The 25381-nt window shown below is 38.9% G+C and overlaps 1 protein-coding gene across 1 annotated transcript; it reads left to right on the top strand.

The window, feature by feature from the left end:
* Positions 1–2120: 2120 nt before the first annotated feature.
* On the top strand, positions 2121–25336 carry PEX10 (peroxin 10). The gene is made up of 11 exons (XM_089160546.1): positions 2121–2462; positions 5104–5135; positions 5422–5511; positions 5709–5803; positions 5915–6125; positions 6372–6441; positions 6535–6613; positions 23641–23774; positions 24184–24284; positions 24656–24741; positions 24832–25336. The coding sequence occupies exons 1-11, from the start codon at positions 2267–2269 to the stop codon at positions 24932–24934; spliced, it is 1197 nt and encodes a 398-aa protein (XP_089016672.1). The 5' UTR covers positions 2121–2266; the 3' UTR covers positions 24935–25336.
* Positions 25337–25381: the final 45 nt, after the last annotated feature.

The following is a 25381-nucleotide window of genomic DNA, read 5'->3' as shown; positions in this document are numbered from 1 at the left end:
TCTTGTGAAGCCAAATCGAACCTCAGAAAACAACGATGGAACTCAACGAACAATTGCTATGCTCGTTCCCAAACTGAACGGAAACTTGCTCAGCGGAGAAGATGAACCCTAGAGAAAATTTTCACGCTCTACGGAGAAGATGAGCCCTAGAGAAAACGGAGGAGATGAACCCTACAGAAAACGGAGAAGATGAGCCAAGAAAGAGACAGAGAAGAAGAGCCCTAGAGAAAATCACGCTCTGTTGAGAAGATGAGCCGTTGAGAAATTTTCACGATAATAGTGATCCTACGCGAGTCATCCATATTTATATTTGGGGTTGAATTAGGTGAGTCTCTTTGGAAACCACCTCTTAAGGTGGGTTTCCAGTGGATTTAGTTTTTTTAGTGTAAATTGTGGATTCTTGGTGAATCTTGAAGAATCTGGATTCTGACTCAACTACTCAACCAAATGATTTTTTTTATTGGAGTCATGATTCCCTGGAATTTGATTCCAAGGAACTGCGGAACCAAACGCCCCCTAATGGAGTTTGGTTAGAAACCCCATCATATCACACTCTATTGGCGTGGGTATTGATGCCGAGTGACCCGTGGCAGCAGTGTGGGGTGGTGAGAGCTTAAGACCGGTAACCAACCCATGAGAGGACACAACCACATTGTGGGGACCATTCATTGGTAGGTTTGTATATAATAGACTTGGGCTATAGGCGCTCAAGATCGGTAACCAACCCATGAGAGGACATGAGAGCTTCACGTCCATTATATGTGGATGACCAATAGGGTTAAGAGAAGGCGTAGTCCGAGCTGGTTGATACCATAGGATACGTTGACTCTAGTAGGGGACGATAATGAACCAAGATTGTGAGATGCATGAGGGGAGGTATCTGAACCTAGGTTAATGTGACTGAGTAGTTGACTTGCATTGGGCTAGGTATAATCTTGACACGCGCCAGTACTCATACTAATGGTGGTGAGAAAGTGGTGACCTTAACCCCAGCCATAATGATAGTTTGAGGGGAATGCCTTGGCCCTTTACCCGAGATCTCAAGACCGATAACCAACATGTGAGAGATCAGAGTGATAAGACCTACCTAGAAGAGGTTGGTGTTTTATTTTAATATGTGTCTGCATTAGAGACTAGCATATTTTAGAGTATAATTGCATACTTGCATTTTGCCTCATGTCATAATGCACTATGTGATGTCATAGAAAATGAGGCAATAGTCACAAGCTTATTTACAAGGTTGCACCAACGTTGGTCAAAGCCTATGAAAGAAACAACTTACTAAGAATTTGCCATTCGACACAATCATAAGCTTTGGACATATCAAGTTTCAGAGCTACGTAGCCCCTTTTTCTTTTGGTATGTGCCATAAAATGAAAAATTTCATGTGCCATAAAATGAAAAATTTCATGTGCCATAAAAATGTTATAAGATATTTGCCTCTTGGGAACGAAAGTCCCTTGGAGCGGAGATATAAAGAGGGGGAGCAAATGTTGCGAGAATTTTGTAACTATTATTACAAGATCTAAAATCCGAGACTTCCTTCACATCATCTTTCTTAAGGATGAAACAGATTAGCATGTGATTCACTCCCCAAGGCAAGGAAAGTCGAGTGAAGAAGGAATTTACGAAGTGAAAGACACCTTCGAAAATTAGGTCCCACTGCCTTTGATAAAAATTAAGTATTAAAACTATCCACCCCCGACGCTTGAAAGGCCCAAGAGAAAGAAGAGTCTGGATTAGCTACCCGTTGGGGTAGCACTCTGTGCTCTCCGACCGCTTCTATCACCATAAATATAAGGGGACCCAGGAGTTGGGTGATGGGATCTTCTTTTTTTATTTTTACTTGTGGGTCCCACCAAATTTGTGGTGGAAAACCCGTCGGAGATCACAGACTGCTCCCTTGTCGAGTGATGATCCGGACTTGGGAAAGAACTACTTGTCTAGATTTGGCAGTTAAAAAGAGAACCAAAACCATGGAACAATGGCGTGAAGATAAAACATAATATATTAGACATTTTAGCGTTTACGTGGTTGGTACATACCCAAGTTAAATTGTAAATTTCTTAAACAAATTGCATCAAATAAAAATTCTTTGAATAAAATCATTACCAAATTTTTTGTTTTGTTTGTCAGAAATGCAGATTAGATTATTCTTATCGGAAAAGTGCATCGGAGAAGTGCATATTAGATTTCCTCACTCCCACTTGGTCTTTCTGGGTGGCACAGTTCTGAAAATACTCGCAGACCCACGGAAAGAAAGGAGATGAGAGAGCAGGAGTCACCAGGGCCGGTTAACGCCGGCAGTAGCAGCGGCGGCGAGTCGACTTCCTCACCGCCGTCGGCGACTAGACGGTTCCCATTCGCTGCGCAACCGGAGATCATGAGGTCAGCCGAAAAGGACGACCAGTACGCTTCTTACGTTCACGATGCCTGCCGCGACGCTTTCCGCCATTTATTTGGTCTGTTCTGCTCCTCCGCCTCCTCCAATTTTCTATGCGAATACAGAACCTAAAATGACCACTACTTGATTGTCTAAATGTCTACGCCAAGTTCTAATCTTTCTTCTTGAAAGGAAAACCATACATCATTTTTTTTTTCCTGAGAACATGATGACTCAGATTGCTTTTGGCAATTGTTCCGAGTGGAACATCATGTAGATGGAAAATTGATTATCTGCGTATGTTTCTTTTTGTGAGTTTCAACTAATATTTATTTTCTCTTTCGGAATGCCTTGCCTCGAGATTGCTTATTATTATTTTTTTTTCTGGGCAAAAGACTGAAATCATATTTATTTATGAAAAGAACCAGTAGGGAAACCTCTGGTTTAGTACATCCTGTGAATTACAAAAAGGGCAAGTCCCCCACCAAGACTTCGATATCCTCAGACACAAAGCACCTCTTGCAAGCAAATGGAGCTTATCCATTGCAGGAATGAGGAATATGAACAAAACTAACAGAGCTAAACCTATTCAAGAAGGACCCAATATCTTCAACTACAAGATTAGAAGCCCAGTCCAAGTTGTTAAGAGAATCTGTGAGTTCAAGAACAACTGACGAACAATCAGAAAATTTAAAACTAGGTTGAATTTCAAGTGAAGGGCTGCAAGGAGGGCATCACGAATTGCCTCTGCTTCAACCATGGCAGCAGAAAGTGCTGACCCAGCCCTGCATTGAGCTGTGATGAACTTTGCTTCATGGTTTTTGAGAAGAAAGCCACGACCACTCAACTTCAGACAAGCTTTCCATGCACCATCAGTGAACCCAATTGCTATGCACATTGCAGGAAAGGTGTCTGGAGCTGGGGCTGTATAAGTAGCATTCAGGTCATTTCTGGTAATGAAAAGATGACCTGCTTCAACAGAAGGATAAAATTCAGACATGGTAAACAGAAAGTTTGGTTCACGTGTTCAAACACTTCCTTGTTTCAGGCCTTGCAAACCTGCTACAGTAAGGAAGACCATAAGATATTAAAATCTGAATTATTTGGAACCATCATAATTGATTGAATAAGAAATTTAGCCAATCCATAAAAGAAGAACCATTAAAATCAGCAAAATTCAATCTAAGGGGGGAAGCTGCCCAAAATGGTGCAGTAAAAGAACAGATAACAAGGAAGTGCACAATTATTTCTTCTGCAACCTGACACAAAGGAAAATTAGAGTTGATAGCCAGATTATGATGAGAAAGCTGTTGATTTATGCAATAGCCTTTGAGGCACACCGCCAAATGAAATTTTTTTTTCTTAGGATAAAATTAAGCTTCGATATAGAGTTCCACCAATTGTTTGATGAGCTAGATACACATGTAAGGGAATTGTAAGCTAAAAATAGGCTGACTTAGTTGAGGATTTACTATTTTTTGCTGGCAGCCATTACCAGCCATCAGGAACATCCGAGACAGGAAAAGAATCCTTTTGAAAAACTGAACCTCATGAACACAGAACAAGGAGTTCAAGAGACTTTTATTCCACTGTCTCCGGAAAGGAAGGATCAACTCAGAAACTTTCTCTACTTGGATAGGCTCAGACAGAAGGGAGATCTGCCCAATAAAGGAAGGCAGCAATGGGTCTCTTAGGATGGAAGTGTCCTTTCCACTTCCAATTTTCCTTCTCAAGCCTAAGAGCAATAGATCTTTCCCTTTCAGGATACTTTTCCAAGCCCAAGAGCTGGAGCCTTTGGTTGAGCATCACTAAAAGGACAATTGGGAAAGTATCTACCTTTTAGAACTCTTTCCCATAGTGCTTCGCCATTTTGGAGCAGTCGCCACCCTTGTTTGGCAAAAAGGCCAAGTTTTGTGTGGGGAGGTCTTTGAAACCCAAGTCTCCCAAAGATTTATCCTCACAAAGCTTGTCCCAACTAACCCAAAAAATACCTTTACCTGAGTTGTTTTTCCACCAAAACCTTCTCATTAGTCTTGTTAATTCATCACAAATTCCTTTGGGTATAGCAAACATTGACATTGCATAAGAGGGAATGGCACAGTGCTTGCCCTAGTGCTTCACCATTGTGGAGCAGTTGCCTCCCTTGTTTAGCTAGTAAGCCAAGTTTTGTGTGAGGAGTTCTTTGAAACCCAGGTCTCCCAAAGATTTATTCTATCAAAGCTTGTCCCAACTAACTCAAAAAGTACCTTTATCTGAGTTGTTTTTCCACCAAACCTTCTCATAAGTTTTGTTAATTCCTTTGGGCATAGCAAACATTGACATTGCATAAGAGGGAAAGCCAGAGATCACAGATTTAAGCAATATTTCTTTTCCAGCAGCAGAGAGAAAGTTTTCTTTCCAACTAGAGAGTTTTGATTAAATTTTCTCTACAAGACCATAAAATAAAGTCCTTTTTGTTTTACCAAATTCAGTTGGTAAGCCCACATAGTTTCCATGGTTCAACACTTCCTTAAAGGCCCAAATAGGCCAGATTGCTTATTATTTTGGTCGAATTGTTCACAAACTGGGCCCTTATTTGTTATCTTTATGTCTTCTAGAATGAGCCAATCAGCTAGCACTGGGACTTTATTTGCTACCTTTATTTCTTTAAGGTTGAGGTAATCGGCTAAAGGTATTCCGCAAGTGAATAAATTTCTAATGCGTCTTAGCTATAATTGCAGGTGCGAGAGTTGCAGTAGCATACCAGAGTGAGGTTAGTCAATATGAACTGTTTTGGCCCCTAAAGATTACATTACATACAAATGTCACTTCCTTCCCTGACTCTCTTTTGTTATCTACCAACATCACTTTGGTACCTTAGTTTATTAGTTGAATTCTTTATAGTGAATTGAGTCATTGGTCCCATTTCAGTGTCCTCTCTTCCCCCACCCCAACCCCACTTTATAGTATCTATAATTTAGCTTTTCAGCTGTGTCTTCTTTTATATGAACCATGCATTTTATGTTAGCTATTGTTTTCTGATCTTTTTCATCCTTCAGACAAAACTGCTGGGCCAGATGCTTTATTTTATATTGACAACAGGTTCAGGGAAGCAAACGCTGGGGGAAGAATACTGTGACATCATACAGGTTTGTGCCTTCTTAAATTTCAATCTTCTATCGTTAGAGGGTCAACACCATAGTGAAGCCCCTTTGTGTTGATAAATATATGGCTTATTGATCCAGCTGCTCACGATACCTGGTTTCATGGCCTCATGATTTCTCGTAGTGGTGCCTTGTTAAAATATCATATCATTTATCGGTTTATGCCTTAACTGTGTTTGCAGGTTGCAGGTCAATATGGGCTTCCTCCAACACCAGCTAGGCGTGCTCTTTTTATCATGTACCAGACAGCAGTTCCTTATCTTGCAGAAAGAATTAGGTTACTGATGTGTTTCTCTTGTGTCTTCATTTTGGACATTACTTTCTTCAGGCTTTCCAACTCAACTTCCTACTGACTCATAAATTATATGAAATATATCTTTTTTGGCAGTTCTAGAGTGGCTGCTCGTGGGATCATGCTTGCTGATTCGCAATCTGATGAACTGTATAGTAACAATGATACAGGGAATAATATGGTTCAGTCTACTGGTGTTTCTGAAAGTTTATCTCACTCTGATAGAAGGGTATCTTTTTTAAGTGTACAGAGGTTAAAGGAGAAATTCCAAAGGTTTTGGTTGTATGCAGTTCAGAGATGGCCAGTGGTATGTTGTGACTTTTCTATGCTTCGGGTGTTGTTTTTAAATCTATCCCTTTTGTCATTCCTCAACTAAGCATAACCTCAGAAGATGTGCTTTCTTTTTTTCTTCTTTTTGGTGGGGGGGGGGGGGGGAATGAACTGTTCTTTAACGCTCAGATATGGTTTTGTTATGTTTCTTAATTGTTTTTCATTAACTTTGGTGTATATTTTCCCCCTGTCATTAGTTTTTCTATCCCACTTCACTATGCAGGTACTTCCTTTTGCTCGTGAATTTTTGCAATTTCTTCTCCGTTCCAACCTCATGTTTTTCTACTTTGAAGGTTAGTGTATGTTATGAGGATCAATCTTGTTGCTGGATGATTCAGAATAGATCTGAAGAGAACTGATGTCTTACATCTTCGCGATTTTTCTAGGTCTGTACTATCACATATCGAAACGTGCGGCTGGAATTCGTTATGTATTCATTGGCAAGTCATTGAATCAAAGACCAAGGTATTACGCCATAAATTTAGAATCATTTGCATTTTGGTGACTTTCTATCTCATTTGAATAATTCTTTTCAAATTAAAGGTAACTAGTATGCATCAAGGAACAAATTTTGATAAAAACTGAAGTTTTGACCTAAGGAAAATGATTTCCAAGTTTTGATGGAAATGATTTTTTTTTTTGTAATTTCGACCCTAGGTTTTGGGCCTTATATGACCTCCATTTCATCTGATTTCTTGCCTTCTACGTATTTAAAGCATAATAAACACAATGGAACTAGTATTTTGCCAAAAAAACCACTGAAAATTTATCATTTAAGTAGATTAACAAATGATTGGTTCTGATAAGTACAAATTATATTGCATACATGCCTAGAATCATTAGCATACATGAATTGTTTGATAGAATGGTTATATATGCAACAAGTCAATAAAATAAAATGACCAACTAGATCAAGTGATGGTGTCTCACATATATTAAGTTGAAGCCGAAATCTCATATATACATATGTATTTTTTCAAAATACATAATTTGAAAAATAGTTATTAAAATTGGAAAATAAAAAAAGTGGTAGCAAATAATAAAAAAAAAAGTTTGACAACATACAATCATAGATCATATTCCTAGACTAAACATATATTAATTTCAAGGCAATACAAGATCATTTAAGGTCCTAGCCTTGGCCTACATTTGGCCCAGATCACGACGTTCATTTAGCTTTGCTCGAGACTGGAAATGGATCTTGAGAAACTTTGCCGGTGCCACTATCTGTGACCAAGTGGGTAAGCTTGTCTTTGCCGCCATTATCCACCATCTTTGGTAGGAGCGTAACTTGAGAAGATGGATTTCCAAATCCCAATCCCTAGATATGATTTGGATTGCCATCTATTTTGATGTTTCGTTGAGACTTCGCTCTCTTCCCCACTCTCTGTTGTTGATTCTCTAAGAAATAGGTTGATTGTTAGCTCTTGGAGTCTATCTTCTCCTTTCTAGTCTCCTCCTTGACTTGGCTCCCCCCTCTTTTCCCCTTTGTACATGCTCTCTTGTTTGCTTTTAGTAATTTAATTTATTACTCATCAAAAAAAAAAAAAAAAGATCATTTAAGGCATGAACAAAACAAAAATAAAAAAATTGGAAGTTTGGAACTGTTGGGTATGGCTCATGGATCACATTCTATTGCTGCCGAAGTTTCCTTTGTAGTTGTTGTAGCTTAAGAGGTGTTTGGAGACAAAAGATGAGAAAAAGAGGTGTTTAAGGAAAAAGAGTCATGGAAATTAGGTGAAAATGGGATAAAAATCAACAAAAACCGAGGAAAAATAAGTTAAGAGCGTCGAAACTTGCGAAATTAAGGTCGAAATATGTGAAAATGTTGAAATCTACGAAATTTCAGTCGAAACAAACCACTTCAATGAAATATTTGAAGTTTTGTTTCGATTTGAAAAAATACAGTCATTTCGATCGAGATTTCGACCATTTTGACCAAAATTTAGTCCATGGTATTCATTATTAGTATAATGGCCTTGTGACTCCAATTTCTGGCATATCTGTTTGCTGTCATTAACTGATGCAGAGGTCTACAAACACGTTTTGTAAATTTGTTCGTTCTCCTATACAAGGTTTAGTTCAAGTGGTTGACTGGAAACTTGTGCTCAGTGGTAGCAGCTTGGCTAATCATGTTGACTCTCTTCCCTCAGCATTTTTTTCACTTCTAATATCAAATATACCTATCCCTCCTAAATCCTGGTGGGTCTTGGAAATGCACCTGAATTTCAATTTTCTCCTTTTTATAATGAAAAGATTATGTATTCAGTGGATTCACCAAAATGACCTATGCTGTTTTGCATGTCTTATTAGTTTCCTTTTAAGGTAGGCTACAATGGGGTCTATAGTAATATAAAATTCCTGTTAAAATGGCTTAGAATCAGATGCCGTATTGGTCATGCAGCCCCAGTTTAATGAGGGCCAGTTCTTCCAAGATCTTAAGAAGAGAACAAACTCGTATGGGACCAAGAAAGGGTTTCTTGAAATTTTGGTTATGGGATATGGAGGTCTTTGTGGTATGAGCTGTAATGGGATGATTTTGCTAGTGAGGATCAATGTGGTCAATGGCCTTTGAATTCTCTGGTTGGGTTAATCAGAATGAAATAGTTTCAAGACTGATGGGTTGATAGTTTTGGAGAAATTCAGAATGGTGGTATTAGGCCTGTTTCTTGACATATGAAATGAAAAGTTATTTGAATGGGGCAAGTCCTGGAGGGAATGTAGGTAACAATATAAAGATATGACCCCACAAGTTTGGTTGGGTTTGGATGGCTAAATTGGAAGATACAAGATTTTTTATTTTGGGTGGTTTTAGTAAGTACAAGAATTCAAGAGAATATCTATACCTTGAAATTGGATGGTCGATGGGGTCAAATTGGGAACTAAGGTCACTCGAGTTGGGGGGTGATGTGCCTAAAATGTGGGACAAATGGGACAATTAGATCGGCATAGAGCTGACCTTGAATTTTGGCTGTCTACTTAACTGCAAAAATTCAAGAAAATTCAAGAAATATGTGATAGGAGAAGGCAATTGATGTAGGCTGATAGTAATACCTGAATGTTGAATTTTGATCTTCAACTAGACATAGGCGTCTAGACTTAACTTCACCTTTAAAACCCTTTTCTCATCCTTGGATTTTCAATTCTTAAAAAACAGAACCAGGATTTACCAAGAAGAATTACCCAAAGTTCGATCTCTCCCTATTGAGTGTGGGTGCGTCTGTTTATAAATAATCTGCTAAAGTCCTAATCTGATTTGGACTCCAAGTTGGATTCTAACTCGAAATTAGAAACTAACTTAAAATTGAAACTAATTGAATTAGGACTTCTTTGAGTCCTTTTTTAAGTCTTTTAGTTATGATTTTGGTTTGTGTGGGCTTTAGGTCTGAGACCAAGCCGGCTTGAGTTTTTTTTTTGGTCAAAATAATTAAACCTGTGGCCCTTAGGGTGTGAAACAAACCCCTAAACCGATTGAACCCCCAAATACCTCTTGAGTCGTCTTCTCCATATTTGGCAAGAGGAAACCCTTGCCATTGCCTCCATTTTACTGCCATTTGCTTCTAATCTCACTCTCTTCGTCTTGTCATGGCCTTTCATCACGCCATCCCTGGAATTTACAGTATGGAAAGTGTACACCCCCAAGCCTCTTTTCTTCGCTCTTCTCCATGTGCTAAGGAGCAACTCTCATTGCTTGGTGGCACCTCCTGGCCATCGACTCCACTCCTCCTCCCTAGCGATTGCACCTCACGGATTTGCAATTCCATCTTGCTATCAGTGATCAAGGTTTCCATACGATCGGTATCCAAAACCACCTCCTGATTCGTCTCCTTTCCATTTTGGAATTCGACTTTCAAAGCCTCCTTGAAGCTTGCCCAGTCAAACACCAGCCATTTCTTCCAGTAGAGCCACTCTAGGGCTTCTCCTTCCAGATGCTGGAGAGCCACTCCGAACCCTTGCTCCTTGATTTGGTTCCTAGCAAAACAGCAGGACCTCTGCCAACCATCCGCGCACTTCTCCTCCACCGAAAAACGCAGACAGTGCCATATCACCTCCCTGGGATTGTGACTTCTCTGATACCAGTTGACAAGACCCCTGATATCTCTCCTGTGACCATTAGCAACTCTCCTGCAAAACCAGCTCACAGCAGCCCTGCCAATGTCTCACTCTCACTGTTTCTCTCACAGTAATTGAAATGCAAACACAAGAATGTGTCTGGAAGCTCTTTGATTAATTCATTGAAAGAATGGCTCCATCAGCCTGCAAATACAAGAACTCCCACACCGTGCATATCCCAACTGAATCACCCCTAACCTGAGAATAAACCTCTCCCTGAAGAGCAACTCTTACAAAATTCTCCTCCCATACACAAACACATTCTTCCCCTTATATATCCCCAACACAATCTTAACCAACTAGTTCCCTTATTTGGAGTTGACCCCTACAACTCCCTGGTACTCTATGCCTATGGTGCGCCTCCCTCAAAATTGATGTCCTAACATGAGCCAAGTCATAACGGTAGAGTTGTCTCCCATTTTGAGATATGTAGGATCAGTCTTGAGGGGAGCTTTGATAGTCCCTGTTATGTAGTCTAACTTCCCCCTACTTTGAATGGAAAATTTCACAGAATGTGACCAATCTAAGTAGTTGGTAGTGTCCAACTTTGCTAGGGAGATTTGAATATTATGGTGTCAAAGAACACTTGAGCAGGTGAAGGAGTTGTTGGCGGTGAGGTGACTTCTGCTGATCCATGAGTTCATGACATTGGAAGGAGGGGAGAAAGGTCTCAACCTTAAAAAGAAAAAAAGGCAAGGAGAAGAGGTTGGCACTCGAGCTCCAATGGGAAGAATAATCTCAACCCAAAAAACTTCAACAAAGCAGCAAAGAAGCTGAATATTAAAAAAAAAGGGGGAAAAAAAAGACGTGCAAGCAACAGAGCCCTTCAAAACAGGGGAGGAACAGCCAATATACTCCCGTAGATCATGTCTTCAGCACCCAATTACATCAGTTATCAAGCACAAAAAGAGAACCAAGCTTCACAGTTTATAAAATATCAGTTTCAGGAGAGAAAGACGGTAGCAGTTTTAGCATGAAAAGCATAAGTTATGAGGTCCAATTCTTTAAGGAACAAGAAACAGCACTACAAGAGATTTCAGTACGATCCACAACGATGCTCCTTGTAACTATTCTTCAAATATTTTTCATGTGAATCGAACCTGTTTGTAATTTAGGGTTCCAAAGAGAGACGAGGCGAACAAGCGAAGATATTGACTCTCAAACCAATGAGCTTCACTCTAGTACCACGTTGGAAGTTGTTAAGACACCAATCTGTGGGGGATCATTCCCACCCAACCATGTGGGGAACAAAATCAAAGGACAAGGACACATGGCAGGGACTCATTGGGGAGCAGCTACTTGCTTGTTGGGAATCTTAAGAGGGTATGGCTGAAGTGGAAGGGGTTAGTTAGGATTTGTTTCAAGTTGGGAATCTCGAGAGGGTACGGCTGAGGTGGAAAGGGGTTTGTTAGGATTTGTTTCAAGGTATTGTTCTGGTTATTATTAGGGGAGAGAGGGTGAAGATAGAGGGGGGATTGAATTTCTGTTTTTGGGGCAAGCTTGTCGGTGTGGAGGGGAAGACCCTCGAGTGAGCGGACTGGGGAGAGGTTCACCAAATTGGGTAATAGTTTTTGCAGTCTGATCTATTGGTAACAGAGTACGGGCAGGCATTGGTGCAAAATTTGGTGGACCACAGTTGTAGCTCGGAGGTCCAGGCATTGAAACAGCCTCCCAACAAAAATTGTTGGTGTAAGACTGTGCAGGAAAACTACCCCCCGGACTCTGCTTGTGTGGATGCCTTTGGCATTGGGAGTGAGCATTTATATGTTATTATGCCATTTTGAATCAGTGTGTTGCAGTTCCATTTGAAGTTCCCATTGTTCCTTCATAATTTTGCCATAATTCTACTTTAATTGCTTCCATTCAGATTGGGGGAGAGGCCTGTGGGGAGTGATTTGCAATTGAAGGCACTTGGGTTGTCAGAAGTTAACGGGTGTGAACAGCACCAAGAACAATGAAGAAGAGTTGACGAAGAAGGAAAGGATAGAGTGTTGTGTGTTGGAGGGAGTCCCCAATACACCCATATTACTTTACTAATGCAAAAAACACCTCCTCAGGGTGGTGAAAAGGTCAAAAAACAACATTACATAATAAGGCAACTGGTTAATAGGCTAGTTCCTAAAATACCCATGTCACATGAATCTTGCGTGAAGACCTATATCTTGAATCAGCTTTATTTTTTTGCTCAAGTCTAGCCATCAACAAGCTGCTCCCAAGGTTCTATTTTAGTAACTGTACATTTTTTTCCCCAAGTCTCCAGCCCTCAATTCTTCCAATCGTCTATTTTCTCAAACCCTAACATCCTTTTTATTAGAATTTTGAATTTATAAAGTCCTAATTGGTCCACAAGCTTCACAGCTCTGTTCCTTCCGTCAAACTCATTCAAACTGAAATTACTTTGTATCCAGCCATGAAAACCGTCCATATCCTGAACATACAACCCCCTTCCGCTCCTTGACCTTCGATCACAAGCTTGTTCTCCAAATCCATCCCTAACTTAGGAATTCCTTAAAACCGAAATTACTTTTAAATCAGCCTTCCAACTCACCATATTTTGATTGCACATTTCCTTTACCTCATAACAAAATTACTTGAGTTTGGTTGCATTCTAACCAGCAAAAATCCTAACATGTCATCTACCACTTTTTCAAGATGTGGGAAAACCCTAATTTTGCTAAAACCTTATTCACAGAACCCTGGACGTTCACTAAGGCATCATTTGCTAGATAAAAGGGGATGGAAAAAAAAAACATTTGGAACCCACTTATAGTGGGGTGAGGGAATAGGAAAGGAAAATTTTAAAGGATTTTGTGGAAATATTGCAAAAGTGGGTCCCCCTTTTATTATAACCTTCACTTTCCTATAAAGTCCCACTAAATATGTGGGACTTTTAAAAGGGATTGGGAGTGACATGCCACGTCAGTAGATAAACTTCCTTAATTTGAGGAAGCTTGTCTACCCACTTTTCCACTCCGATTGATTCAAACTGACCATGCTTTGGGATTTCATGGAAAAGTTCACTTTTTTCCCACCCAACTTCAAATTCAGCAAACAAACGAGGCCTAATAGAATCTCCATCACTAACTGGTTGTAACCCTACCATCCAACCCTAGGCTTGACCTAATCCTAGCATTCTAGTGGGGCCCCACTTAGTTTTGACCCATTCTAATGCAGCCTCTGACTGAAGAGGTTCAACTAGGGGCCAACTTTCTAGGATCTCAACTCAAAAAAGTAAGAGTTTATGGTTTGAAGATTTTTGGGGTACTTGAATGGGATATGTAAAAACGTAGGCTATGATGGCTAGATAGCTTTGGAGAGACTTAGACTAATGGGTGCATGGATGGATGGGGCATGTTTTTGAGATAAGGGATGAAAAGTTATTGGAATGATGTGAAACTTGGAGACTTAGGTATGATATATGGGGATGATCCCTAATGGTTCTAATTGGTGTAGATCTAAGTTTGAATTTGGGTATTTTGGGGATCACAGAAATAGAAAGAAAAGAAAGGGTAATTGAGGTTTGGGGAAGTTTAGAAGGTTAGAAGAAGAATTGGGAATGGGAATTCAACTTGCAGTTTTAGAAGAGAGCGATTACTGATGATTTGAACTTATAAGAAATTCAAGTAATGAAAAGGAGAAGATCACAAGAGAGGGGGGCAGATGCAATATTATTGTATCTCACAGGCAACAACAAACAAAACCAAAAATTCAATTCATCAGTTCATCATTTGATTGGTGGGGGATGCATTGCACATATACAACAACAACAATAAGCCTTGTCCCAATTAAATGGGGTCGGCTACATGGATTTCTTGCCTTCCAATCAGTTTTGTTTGAAGTCATGCTAGATACAACTCATACAAGGCCTGAGCTATGCATTGCACATATATGGACCTAAAATTCCTAATTTGACTCATAAATGGACTCAGTAAGGTAAATAAAATTAAAACAGAATTCTATCTAAGAATTAGATGCGTTGCACATATATAGACCTAAAATTCCTAATTTGACTCATAAATGGACTCAATAAGGTAAATAAAATCAAAACAGAATTCTATCTAAGATATAAGTATCCTAATCTAACTGAAACACTAAATCAAATATTGAATTTAACACCTAATCCCATGTACCATCATTACCCCCACTTTAGGGCTTAGAAATTAGGCCCATTACATCATAAACCCAAAAATAAGAAGCATAATGTCTGTAGAACCCATCCATGGGTCAAAATTAAGTATTTCAGAAATTCAGGGCCCAATTCTCTCTTTTGGACATTCTTCACTGTATCACATTCAGATGGCCTGTTCGTAGCAGATCCTTGTTAATTAGCCCTTAGGGTTACATCAGAACTCAGATAACATGTAGTGCACAAAATGGTCGGGAGAACAAATTAAGTAGGAGAAACAGCATGAGCAAGACTAGGGTTCCCACTCACCGAAGGCTTCACTGCATCCCATAGAGATGGAGTTCTGAGTCTCAGACAAATCAGAACACATAAGCTTGACAACTTGTTTGATTTGAATCATTGGGAATTGTGATCCCTTACTGCTGGTTTATGACATCAATGAAACAAACATAAGGAAACTACACCGTATGGTAGGGACTAGGGAGAACCCTTTACAACTCAAGTCTTCCTTGACATGGAAACTATTATGGAAATTTAACTGAATAGAAACTAGGGGCAGAAATTTAGGACATCCATACATCCTAAATAGAAACTAATACCAATCCTGGTAGTTCTTAAATCCCTAATGTCTGGACCTGTAGAAATGGCCCACTGTAACCTATTGACTCAAAATTGAAAATAGTAGCTCTTCCATGGTCCAGCAGTCAAGATTATTGGTTGGTTCAGTCCTATTAGCGGGTTTAGTATATTTACTTAGGTTGTTATTGCTTGTTGCCCAAGTAAAGGTGTTTATGTAATATTGTACTTTTCATTGCATTATAAATAAAGGGGCTTGGGATCACATTGATTCATTCAAGCCATTCTATCACAATCAACTTTCTCAACATGATATCCATGGTGGGAGATCTCGCGTGATATCTCGCTATTTCTTAATAGTGAGACGAGATCTCAAGCGAGATCTGAGAGATGGTAGGTCTCGCGAGATCTCACCGAGATATTGGCAAGATCTCGCCAACGGCCACTTTTTGGCTGCTTTAGGGGCTTTAAAAAGCCCCTGTCTCGCTTGAGAGAGGCTCGCTCGAGAGAGGCATATCTCGCCTCTCTCGAGCCTCTCTCTCGCCCTTCTCTTGCTGGAGCTTCAATTTTGGCCAGAAAACTCGATTTTCGGCCGGAATTTGTTGGGGATTCAACATAGCAACATCATCAACTCATCTACAACAACAAATTCTAGCATATTTCAAGTGATTCAAGCCTATTTCAAGTGATCTTCAAGAAATGTAAGATTTTCCCCCAAAGTTGAATTTTTTTCAAATACAAGGTTCTACAATGATTGTATGAGTGTGGTATAAATATATGTTGATGATCAAGCTTTGATCTACACTTTCATGGAAAAATTTTAATTTTTTGTTTATTAATTTTTTTTTTGAATTTTCGTATTTAAAAAATATATTATCTAAAAAATTAAAATTAAAGATTATAAATAAATACTTATGATATGAATGTTTATGTTAAACTACATTTAGAGGGCTACAATCTCATGTATTATTATTTTGATTATCATGGTTACTGTATTTATTTTTATTTTTTAATTTAAATAATTAAATAAAATAATTATGAAAAATAATATTTTATTAAAAAATTATCTTCTTCATTCTTTTAAATAATGCTTATATTATGTAGTTTATTTTAAAAATCAACATTTTTATTGAGCTTGTTTATGTTATCTAGCTCATTGTGTTTTGTTGTTTTTTTTTTTTTTTATTGTTTAAATGTACGTTTTTTTGTAGTTTAGTTTAAAAATACAAACATGTTTGTTTGAGCACTGTATATATGTTATCTTAGAACAAAGAGTGTGTTTTGTTGTTTTTTAAATTATTTTTACATGTTTTTATGTATCTAAAAATTATTCTAATGATTATTTGGGAACATTCATGTATGTATTTCAGACTTTCAGTGCTTTACATTTGACTCTTAAATGGCAACTAGTGTGAGTGGCGGCACTAGTAGTGGGACTCAGGACATTGCTTGGCAACATGGGGATCCACTGACTGCTGACAAGAAGAAATCCCGATGCAAGTATTGCCCAAGACTTTGAATTCTGGTGGTTTAACCAAATTAAAACAACATTTGGCTGGTGGTTACAAAGATGTTTCCAAGTGTCCCAAGGTTCCTTATGAAGTGCAAAAAGCAATTGCAACAACTTTAAGGGGAGGGAAACAAAAAAAAGACGAGATGGCACAAAAACAAAGGGAATTTGAGGATACAATGCTATCTAGACCTATTTTTGATGTTGATGAGGAGTCAAACGACGATGATAAGAGGAGGGTTATAGGTGTTGAGTCACGTGCCAAATGGAGACAGATGAAGGTTGCAATGGAAGCTAGCAGACAATCCTTACATGCTAAGAGTGTGAGGCAATATGAACAAACAAAGGGAGCAGGTGGTTCGGGGTCAGGGGCATCCATGCCACCTAGACATAGTTTTCAGGGAACTGAGACTGAGAGGACCGAAAGGAGGAGGAGGAAGACTAGACATTATGATTCCACATTTGACCAAGATCCTCCCTCTTCAACCAACAAGACATCTATCAAAGAAGCATTACATATATGTTTGTTGGAGGTAGAGAAGGCAGTAGGGAGGAGGAAGCTAGGTTGGCAATCAACAAATTCATGCTTTACAACAACATTGCAGCCAATGTAGCCAAAACACCATACTATCAGGGAATGATCAATGCAGTTGCTAAGGCAGGTGTAGGGGTTAAAGGCCCAACAACTTGGGAAGTAATGAATAAATATTTACCCAAGGTAAAGCAAGAGGTGGATGAATACATTGGTTTATTAAAGGAAAAATGGAGTACGTATGGTGTTACTGTGATGGCTGATGGATGGATTGGTCCTACTAGATAGTCCAACGTTAATTTCATGGCAAACTGCAATGGAAAGATAGCCTTCCTTAAGTCAGTGGATGCCTCAGATAAGATCAAAGATGCTGACTACCTTTACAAGCTTCTTAGGGAGGTGGTCCTCGAGGTAAGGCCAAAGAATGTTGTTCAAATTGTCATAGATAATGGTGCTAACTTCAAAAAAGCTGGTGAAATGTTGATAAGGAAGAAGAGCAGCAGGATCCACCTCTTTTGAACACCATGTGCAGCTCATTCGATTGATCTTATGTTGAAGGACTTGGGGAAAAGAAAGTCAATCAATACTGTGGTTGAGAGGGCTAGAAGGGTAAGTAATTTTATTTATAACCATGGTTATGTGCTGAAGATGATGAGGAACCACTGTAAGGGTGATCTAGTCAGACTTGGATTGACTAGATTCGCCACCCAACTATGTAGCTCTGATTGGTATTGTTGAAGTATATACACTTGGGATATTTATTGTTCACGACACTATTCACGTGGATAATGCCTTTTGCCTACCTACTACTTGCATAACATTAATAGCATAATATTGTTCACGTAAACAGTACAAACAAAGTTACTGTTCACGTGAACAGTAAAAAGCAGATTTTACTGTTCACGTGACGTGAATAGTGTCGTGAACAATAAATATCCCAAGTGCATATACTTCAACAGGTATCAGAGCCAAAAGTTGATTATGGAATTAAAAAAAGAAAAAAAAAACCATCGATTAGAGGGGGGAAAAAAGGAGAAGAAACTCTCTCTCTCTCTCTCTCTCTCTCTCTCTCTCTCCCTCTTTCTCTCGATTCTGCATCACTGCCACTTGCTGCTACTCCACCATTGATTGCTGAAGCTTCTGCAACTTCCATTGCCACCTACACTTCTTCAACCCATCACCATCTTCTACAACTTCTGCATGAACCTCCATCGAATCTTCTGCACCTTCGGCCTTCCTACTGCCACTTGCAACCTCCGCCACTTGCAACTTCTTCAATCCATAGCCAGCTGCAACGTCTTCAAACCATTGCCACTGTCTGCAACTTCTTTTTAGCTGGTGCCTCTGCACCTTTAACCATCGACAAACCTGCAAGTCACCAAAACCCATCGCCCAGACCTGCGGTTCCTCTTCTTCTTCTTACCGCCAGAGTTGCAACTCCTTTCAATCGTTCAATTCAGAAATTTTGATCTTCTATTTATGAAACCCTTTGTTCAAATTATGGACCTCTCTGCCAACCTTTAATTTCCTGTCGACCCTTAATTTCCCTTTAAACCAGCAATTCAAAATAATAATAATAATAATAATAAATTAATGTTATTCCTTATCATATGAATCCTATGAATCCCTAGATTTATTTCGATGGTCAAACTATTTAAGTTTGCGACGTTTCGATTGTTTCGAAAGGGTGAAGGCTAAAGAACAACAAAAGTTTTTTTAACATATGGCAACCACTGATGTACTACTCCCATTGGCTCCGAACATTATCCTACTCTTCCTCCTCTTTCAGTACGGTTTGATGGGACGAATTATTTGATTTGGTATTTTTTACATACCTGACTATTGCTGGAAGAGGACTTGTTGGACATATTACGAGCACTACAGGCAAGCTTACACTTGCAGACACTTCTCAGGATAAATGGATTTCAAACGACTCTCTCATCATGTCGTTCCTCATAAATTCCATGCATCCAAACCTTGCCTATGGATATCTATTGCTTGCAGCATTGCCTAGATCTGGCAGATTATTGTAGAGACGTATGAACAATTGGGGAATGATGCACAAGTCTATGAGCTCCGAAAGAAACTTCATGAAACTACCCAAAAAGGGTTGACTGTGGCTCAATACCATGTTGAATTGCGATCTCTCTGGAAAGAGTTAGATCATTATGGAGGTTATCACCCCAAGGATCCTGATGATGTGGTTGCCTACAAGAAGTATGTTGACAAGATTAGAGTCTATGATTTCCTTGCTGGTTTGAATGTTGAGTATGATTAGATTAGAGTGCAAGTGTTGAGTCATTCTTCCTTTACCACAATGGAATAGTCTTATGCCGTTGTTCGGTGGGAGAAAAGTTGTCGTCTGGCTAAGCTTCATACTCCTATTATGGAGAAATCAACTCTTCATTTGTTAGTAGAAAATCCGATCCGGCCAAGGAGGTGTGAACACTACCATATCATACCAATGCCACTTGTTGGAATCTCCATGGAAAACCTACTGATTTTGAGTAGAAAATGGCACAAAGAAGGGGAAAACTGAATGCCAATTTTTCTGATATTGTTCCCACGACACCCTTTGTAGACATTGGTTTTTCACCGGAGGAATTAACTACTCTGTGACATATTTTGTAGACTTCTTCTATTGGTGTAGCCTCTACTGCTACTCCTTCCATTACCTATACCAACTCCTATCTTGCTACATCAAGTAAAACTTTTATAGGCTTCCATGTTTCTTCAGTTTCTACTTCTTGGATCATTAATAAAGGAGCCACAGATCATATGACAGGTCCATCCTCCTATTTCTTACATTATTTTTCAACCTCAAGGAAGATAAAGTTCGAAGTGCTGGTGGCTCTTAGTCTTCCATTGTTGGAAAAGGGAACATTCAACATTCTCCCTCACTTTCTTTGTCTAAAGTTTTGCATGTTCCTTCATTCTTAACTACTTTCCTTTCTATCAGTAATCTTACTCATGACTTAAATTATAAAGTGACTTTTTTTTCCCATCCTACTGTGTCTTCCAAGATCTGGTAATGGGGAAGGAGATTGGACATGGTAAGTTGGACAATGGGCTTCATTTGCTGGAGCCAGTTAGAATATCTACTTCTGCTTTGGCTACATTTTCTCATCAAGTCCATTTGGTTATGTCAATCATTCATTAATGGCATTGTAGGCTAGGTCACCCCCCCCTTTAGGAACTCTTAAGAAAGTATTTCCTGATTTATTGTGTTTTTTTTTTTTTTTGTATAAAGACGATTTTTTTGTGAAGCCTGCATTTTTGCAAAGCAGACTCATTCTACTTATTTATCTTCTCTCCATAATAGAAAATCCATTCATTTTGTGTCAATTCATACTGATGTGTGGGGCCCTTGCTGCCGTGTGTCCATTACTGGCCATAAACACTTTGTTACTTTCATTCTCGTTCTACTGAGTATATTGATGGTGAATTTTAGAGATATCTCTCAGACTCTGGCATAATACACCAAACCAATTATGTTTATATGGCTGCCCAGAATGGGGTTGCCGAAAGAAAGAACCGGCATCTGTTAGAGATAATCTGTTATATTATGATTACTATAAATATCCCTGACTAATATTGGAGTGATGCTATACTCACTGCCTTTTACCTAACAAGTAGGATGCCCAGTAAAATATTTGGTTTTAAATGTCCTAATGAGATTTTTCATTGAGACTCTTCATTTTTTTATTACCTCAAAGGTTTTTGGATGTGTATATTATGCTAGAATCACAATCCACTAGAGTAAGCTAGTTCCCAAAGGCCTACATTGCATATTTCTGGGGTATTCTGCTACTTAAAAAGGGTATAAATGTTGTTATCCTCCTTCCCAAAAAACCATTGTGTCCATGGATGTAGTTTTTAATGAGTCTTGCCGTTGCTATACACCTCTCCAGGGGGTAAGTCCTAGAGGAGAGGTGTTTTTTCCAACTCTGGACTTTCCTCCCACACGCATAGATTCCCACACACCACCACGACACAACTTAGGAGTTCAGGAAGAGATTCCCGACCAGGGGAGACTCCGGTCAGTATACCTAAGGACTTTAATTCTCTCCCTCCCTTTTCAGAACCTTGTGAGGAATTTGGTTAGGGGGAGACCACTTTCGTGAGGTGCACTATTGAGGTCTTTTAAAATAAGATTGACTAGAATAAGGAGGTGCAGACTTATTAGAGGAAATTACAATCGACCAAAGAAGGTGGTGAAAGTTGACATGTTACCATTCTTGCTCCAGAATCATATTCTACTATTCTCCTATGAGGTATCTTCTTCTTATCTTCCTATTAATATCAGAAAATGAGTTAAATCTTATACTCAGCAATCCCATAGCTAAGTATGTTTTCTATGATTCTGTTTGACTCCTACCGTCCTTTTGTATCCTCTTTATCATCTATTTCTATTCCAAAGAATTGGCATGAAGCATATACTGATAAAAGATGCAAGGCAACTATGGTAAAGGAAATGCAGACAATGAAGAAAAATGATACTTGAGAGCTAGTCACATTTCCTCCAGGAAAAAAACCCATGGGATGCAAGTGGGTGTTTGTAATTAAACAAAATATGGATGGATCAGTTAATAGGTTGAAGGCTAAATTGGTTGCAAAGGGGGTTCTCCCAGACCTATGGGATAGATTATTACGAGACCTTTTCCCCTGTTCCAAAAATAAACACTGTTAGAGTTTGTTGTTTGTAGTTGTAAACAAATATTGGAACTTGCACCAACTAAATGTGAACAATGCCTTCTTACAGGGGGAGTTGGAGGAAAAAGTTTATATGGAGATCCCATATGGCTTCTCTGATGACAGTAGTGCAATGAAAGTTTGTTGGTTGAAGAAGTCAATTTATGGATTGAAATAATCTCCTAGATGTTGGTTTGGACGCCTTGAGAAGGCAATGATTTCTATTGGGTACAAGCAAAGTAATGTTGATCATACACTGTTTGTTAAGAAGGCAAGTACCAAGATCACCCTTCTCATTGTTTATGTGGACGATATTGTCACCACCGGGAATGATGGTGAGGAAATACAAAGGCTAAAGGACTTTATTGGCAAATAATTTGAAATTAAAGACATAGGGAAGCTACAGTACTTCCTAGAAATTGACGTGGCTTGGTCAAAGAAGGGTACATACCTATTCAGAGGAAGTATGTAATTGATTTATTATCTGAAGTGGGAATGTTGGGATGTAAAGAGTTGATACCCCTATTGACGCTTGAGCTAAACTCAAGGAGAAAGAGGGAGAACCAGTGGACAAAGGAAGATATCAAAGACTGTAGGAAAACTTATCTACTGGTCCCACACCAGGCTTGACATTGTTTATGCTATAGGGCTGGTGAGCCAGTTCATGCATGATTGATATTCAACTCATATGAAGGTCGTTACCAGGGTACAACAATATTTAAAGTGAACTCCCAAAAAAGGGATACTTTTGTCACCCACAGATAATCTAAAGGTAGAAGCATATATTGATGCAGAATGAGTTGGGTCTTCTAGTAGGAAGTTCGTTTCAGGTCATTGTACGTTTGTTGGAAGTAACCTAGTTACTTGGAGGAATAAGAAGCAGAATGTGTTAGCCTTATCAAGTATAGAAGCTGAATATAGAGCTATGATTCATGGAGTTTGTGAGCTACTGTGGCTAAAAGGTTTGCTATAAGATATTGGAGTTCAATTCCCAAGCCTTATGATGTTGTATTGTGACAACAAGGCTGCAATTAATATTGCCAATAATTCGTGCAACATGATCAAACCAAGCATATTGAGATTAATAGATTTTTTTGTCAAAAGAAAGCTGGAACAATGGCTAATCTATATGCCTTTCATGAGATCTGGAGACCAAGTAGTTGATATTTTCACCAATGATTCATAGGAAGGAGATTTCCTCCCTATTGGAGGTAAGTTGGCACAACTAGCATCTATGCCTCAACTTGAGAGAGAATGTTGGTTGGTTGGGTCCTATTAGTGGGTTTTGTTATTCCTCGTTGTCCTAGTAAGGGTATTTATGTAATATTGTACTTTCAACTTCATTATAAAAAGGGGCTTGGGATCACATTGATTCATCAAGCCATTCTGCCACATTGGGTTTTCTCAACAAAGAGGCCTAGTTTGCTTCTGCCCACCCTGGTCATTTTGATCTGCATCAACTATACTACAGCAAACAAGGTTTGCAACTGAACAAAATAACCAGTTGAGCAATTTTATTCTGCAATCCTTTAATTCTTCTTTGATCAGGGAAACATGTTCTAAGAACTGGACCCCGTAAACTAATGTTTTAACTATGGTTCCAACAGGTTGTGCATTCATTTATCACTTATAAATATTTAGATTACTAGTTTCCAACCAACACCCCCTCCCCCACCCCAAAAAAAAAAAGAAATAAAAGAAAAAAGAAAAAGCAAGCTTGCAGTAGTTTGAGCTTTATGAATTGCTCTTTTTACAGGGTTGAGCGCAAAAGGGCATCTTTGTTAAAGTTGATTTCAGAAAACATTTTATGACTTCAAGATGATTGGACTTGTCTGTTGGAATCTTAACCTGTGTCAGCCCTTTGCATTTCCAGAACTGATGGTTTGATAAACTATCAAATTGTCAAACTGAACAAGATTTTCTTTCAATTTTTTCTGACACAGATATCAAGTACTGGGGGTGTTCCTTTTGATCCAGCTATGTATTATTGCTGCTGAAGGTCTTCGGCGCAGGAATTTTTCTTCTATTACAAGTTCAGTCCATCAAACAACACTTAGGACTCACCACTCATCAGGAGGTCTGAACTCAATTTACCCAACTATCCTGTTATATTGGTGTTTGTTGCATATGCACTGTCGAGAATCCTTGCATAGTTGCATAATTGTTTGGAAAAATAAGAAATTAGTTATTTTTCTTTTATTGCGGGAGAAGTTGTTTTAGTTTTCATTCACCGAGTATGAATTTTTTTGGTAATTTTCACCTAGCATGACAGCTCGGTAAGTTAATTTAATGTTGTGCTAGACCTTAAAGTTGTGATTCACACAAGGAATTGAGTAGTACTGAAGCACTATCTTTCAGGTAAATGCTAAAAGGAGCAGCTTCATGCAGTAAAGAATTCCGTTGCTTGTAAAATATTATAATGTTTCCAATCCCTGTTATTTCTGTATTTTGTATCATTCTCATCTTCGACATTTGTTGGACTGCAGTGCGAGGGTTACCTGTTCTGAATGAAGAAGGTAATCTAATCACTACCGATTTGGATTCTGACAAAGGCAGTTGGAACTCTGAATCCATGGCTGTTTCAGAGGTATTTGTACCTTCATTTGGTCTTTTTATAGTATATATTTTTACTACCCACAAAGGGAATCATTTTCACTGCCAGCATCAGTTTTAGGGCGTTGGGGTTTTAAACATTACCAACCACAACAACAAAAAACCTTGTCCCAACAAAATGGGGTCGGCTGGTGTTTTAAACATTATCAAAAACCAAATTTGAACAGAGGAAAAACATGAAAATTCTTTTTCCCTTGAGTGGGAGATGTTCAATGGCGATGCTTCACAGCTTCAGTAGGAGTAACAATTCAAGGTCATTGAATGGCAGTTCATTTGTTCTTCACTCAAAAAGAGAAACGTTGTGCCATCTGAATTAATTTTAGAATTGTCTCATGTTTGCCCCAGGCAACTGGTGGGACAAGCAAATGCACACTCTGCCTGAGCATTCGTCAACACCCAACAGCCACACCTTGTGGTCATGTCTTCTGTTGGTACTGTTTCTCTTCCACCTGGATAAATTCTAGAGTGCCTTAAAGGTTGTTTGGTTAAATCTCTCATTGTTTGACATGATCTTTTCACAGGAACTGCATTATGGAGTGGTGCAATGAAAAGCCTGAATGCCCTCTTTGTCGTACTCCAGTAACTCATTCAAACTTGATTTGCATTTATCATTCAGACTTTTGATACAACTCTGCTGGAGAGCTGTGATCTGTCATCAACACCAATTGCAACTAACCACATTTAATCAAGAAACTCAATGAAAGGCTTACGTGTTCAAGCCTGCAGAATGGTAATACAGTGAATCATATGCCAGGAGGAACGAGTACAAGCTACAACTTCAACTTGATCTTTGGGTCTTACATAGCTTCTGTAATAAGGTGATACTGGTATTCTGTTGCGATGATTTTGCAAATGTGAGTCATCATCATGGAAGCATGGCATATTCCTCAGATGAACAAGCATCATATGTAAATTCATGCCGGGTTATTAAACGGCGTTACTATGACACATTGTTTATTGTAGGTTAACTTTTTTATATTCAATAATCATTTACAAATCCATTTTAAGTGACACTTGGGTTGGTGTTTGGAACACAGGGCATTCATTATCTGAGGGGAAGCAGAATAGTAA

Source organism: Hakea prostrata, chromosome 7 (genome assembly GCF_041222555.1).
Source record: "Hakea prostrata isolate BN-2017 chromosome 7, UWA_Hpros_2, whole genome shotgun sequence".
NCBI classification, from domain to species: domain Eukaryota; kingdom Viridiplantae; phylum Streptophyta; class Magnoliopsida; order Proteales; family Proteaceae; genus Hakea; species Hakea prostrata.
Note: the sequence above shows the minus strand (reverse complement) of the source record. Positions and strands in the feature narration are given on the sequence as shown.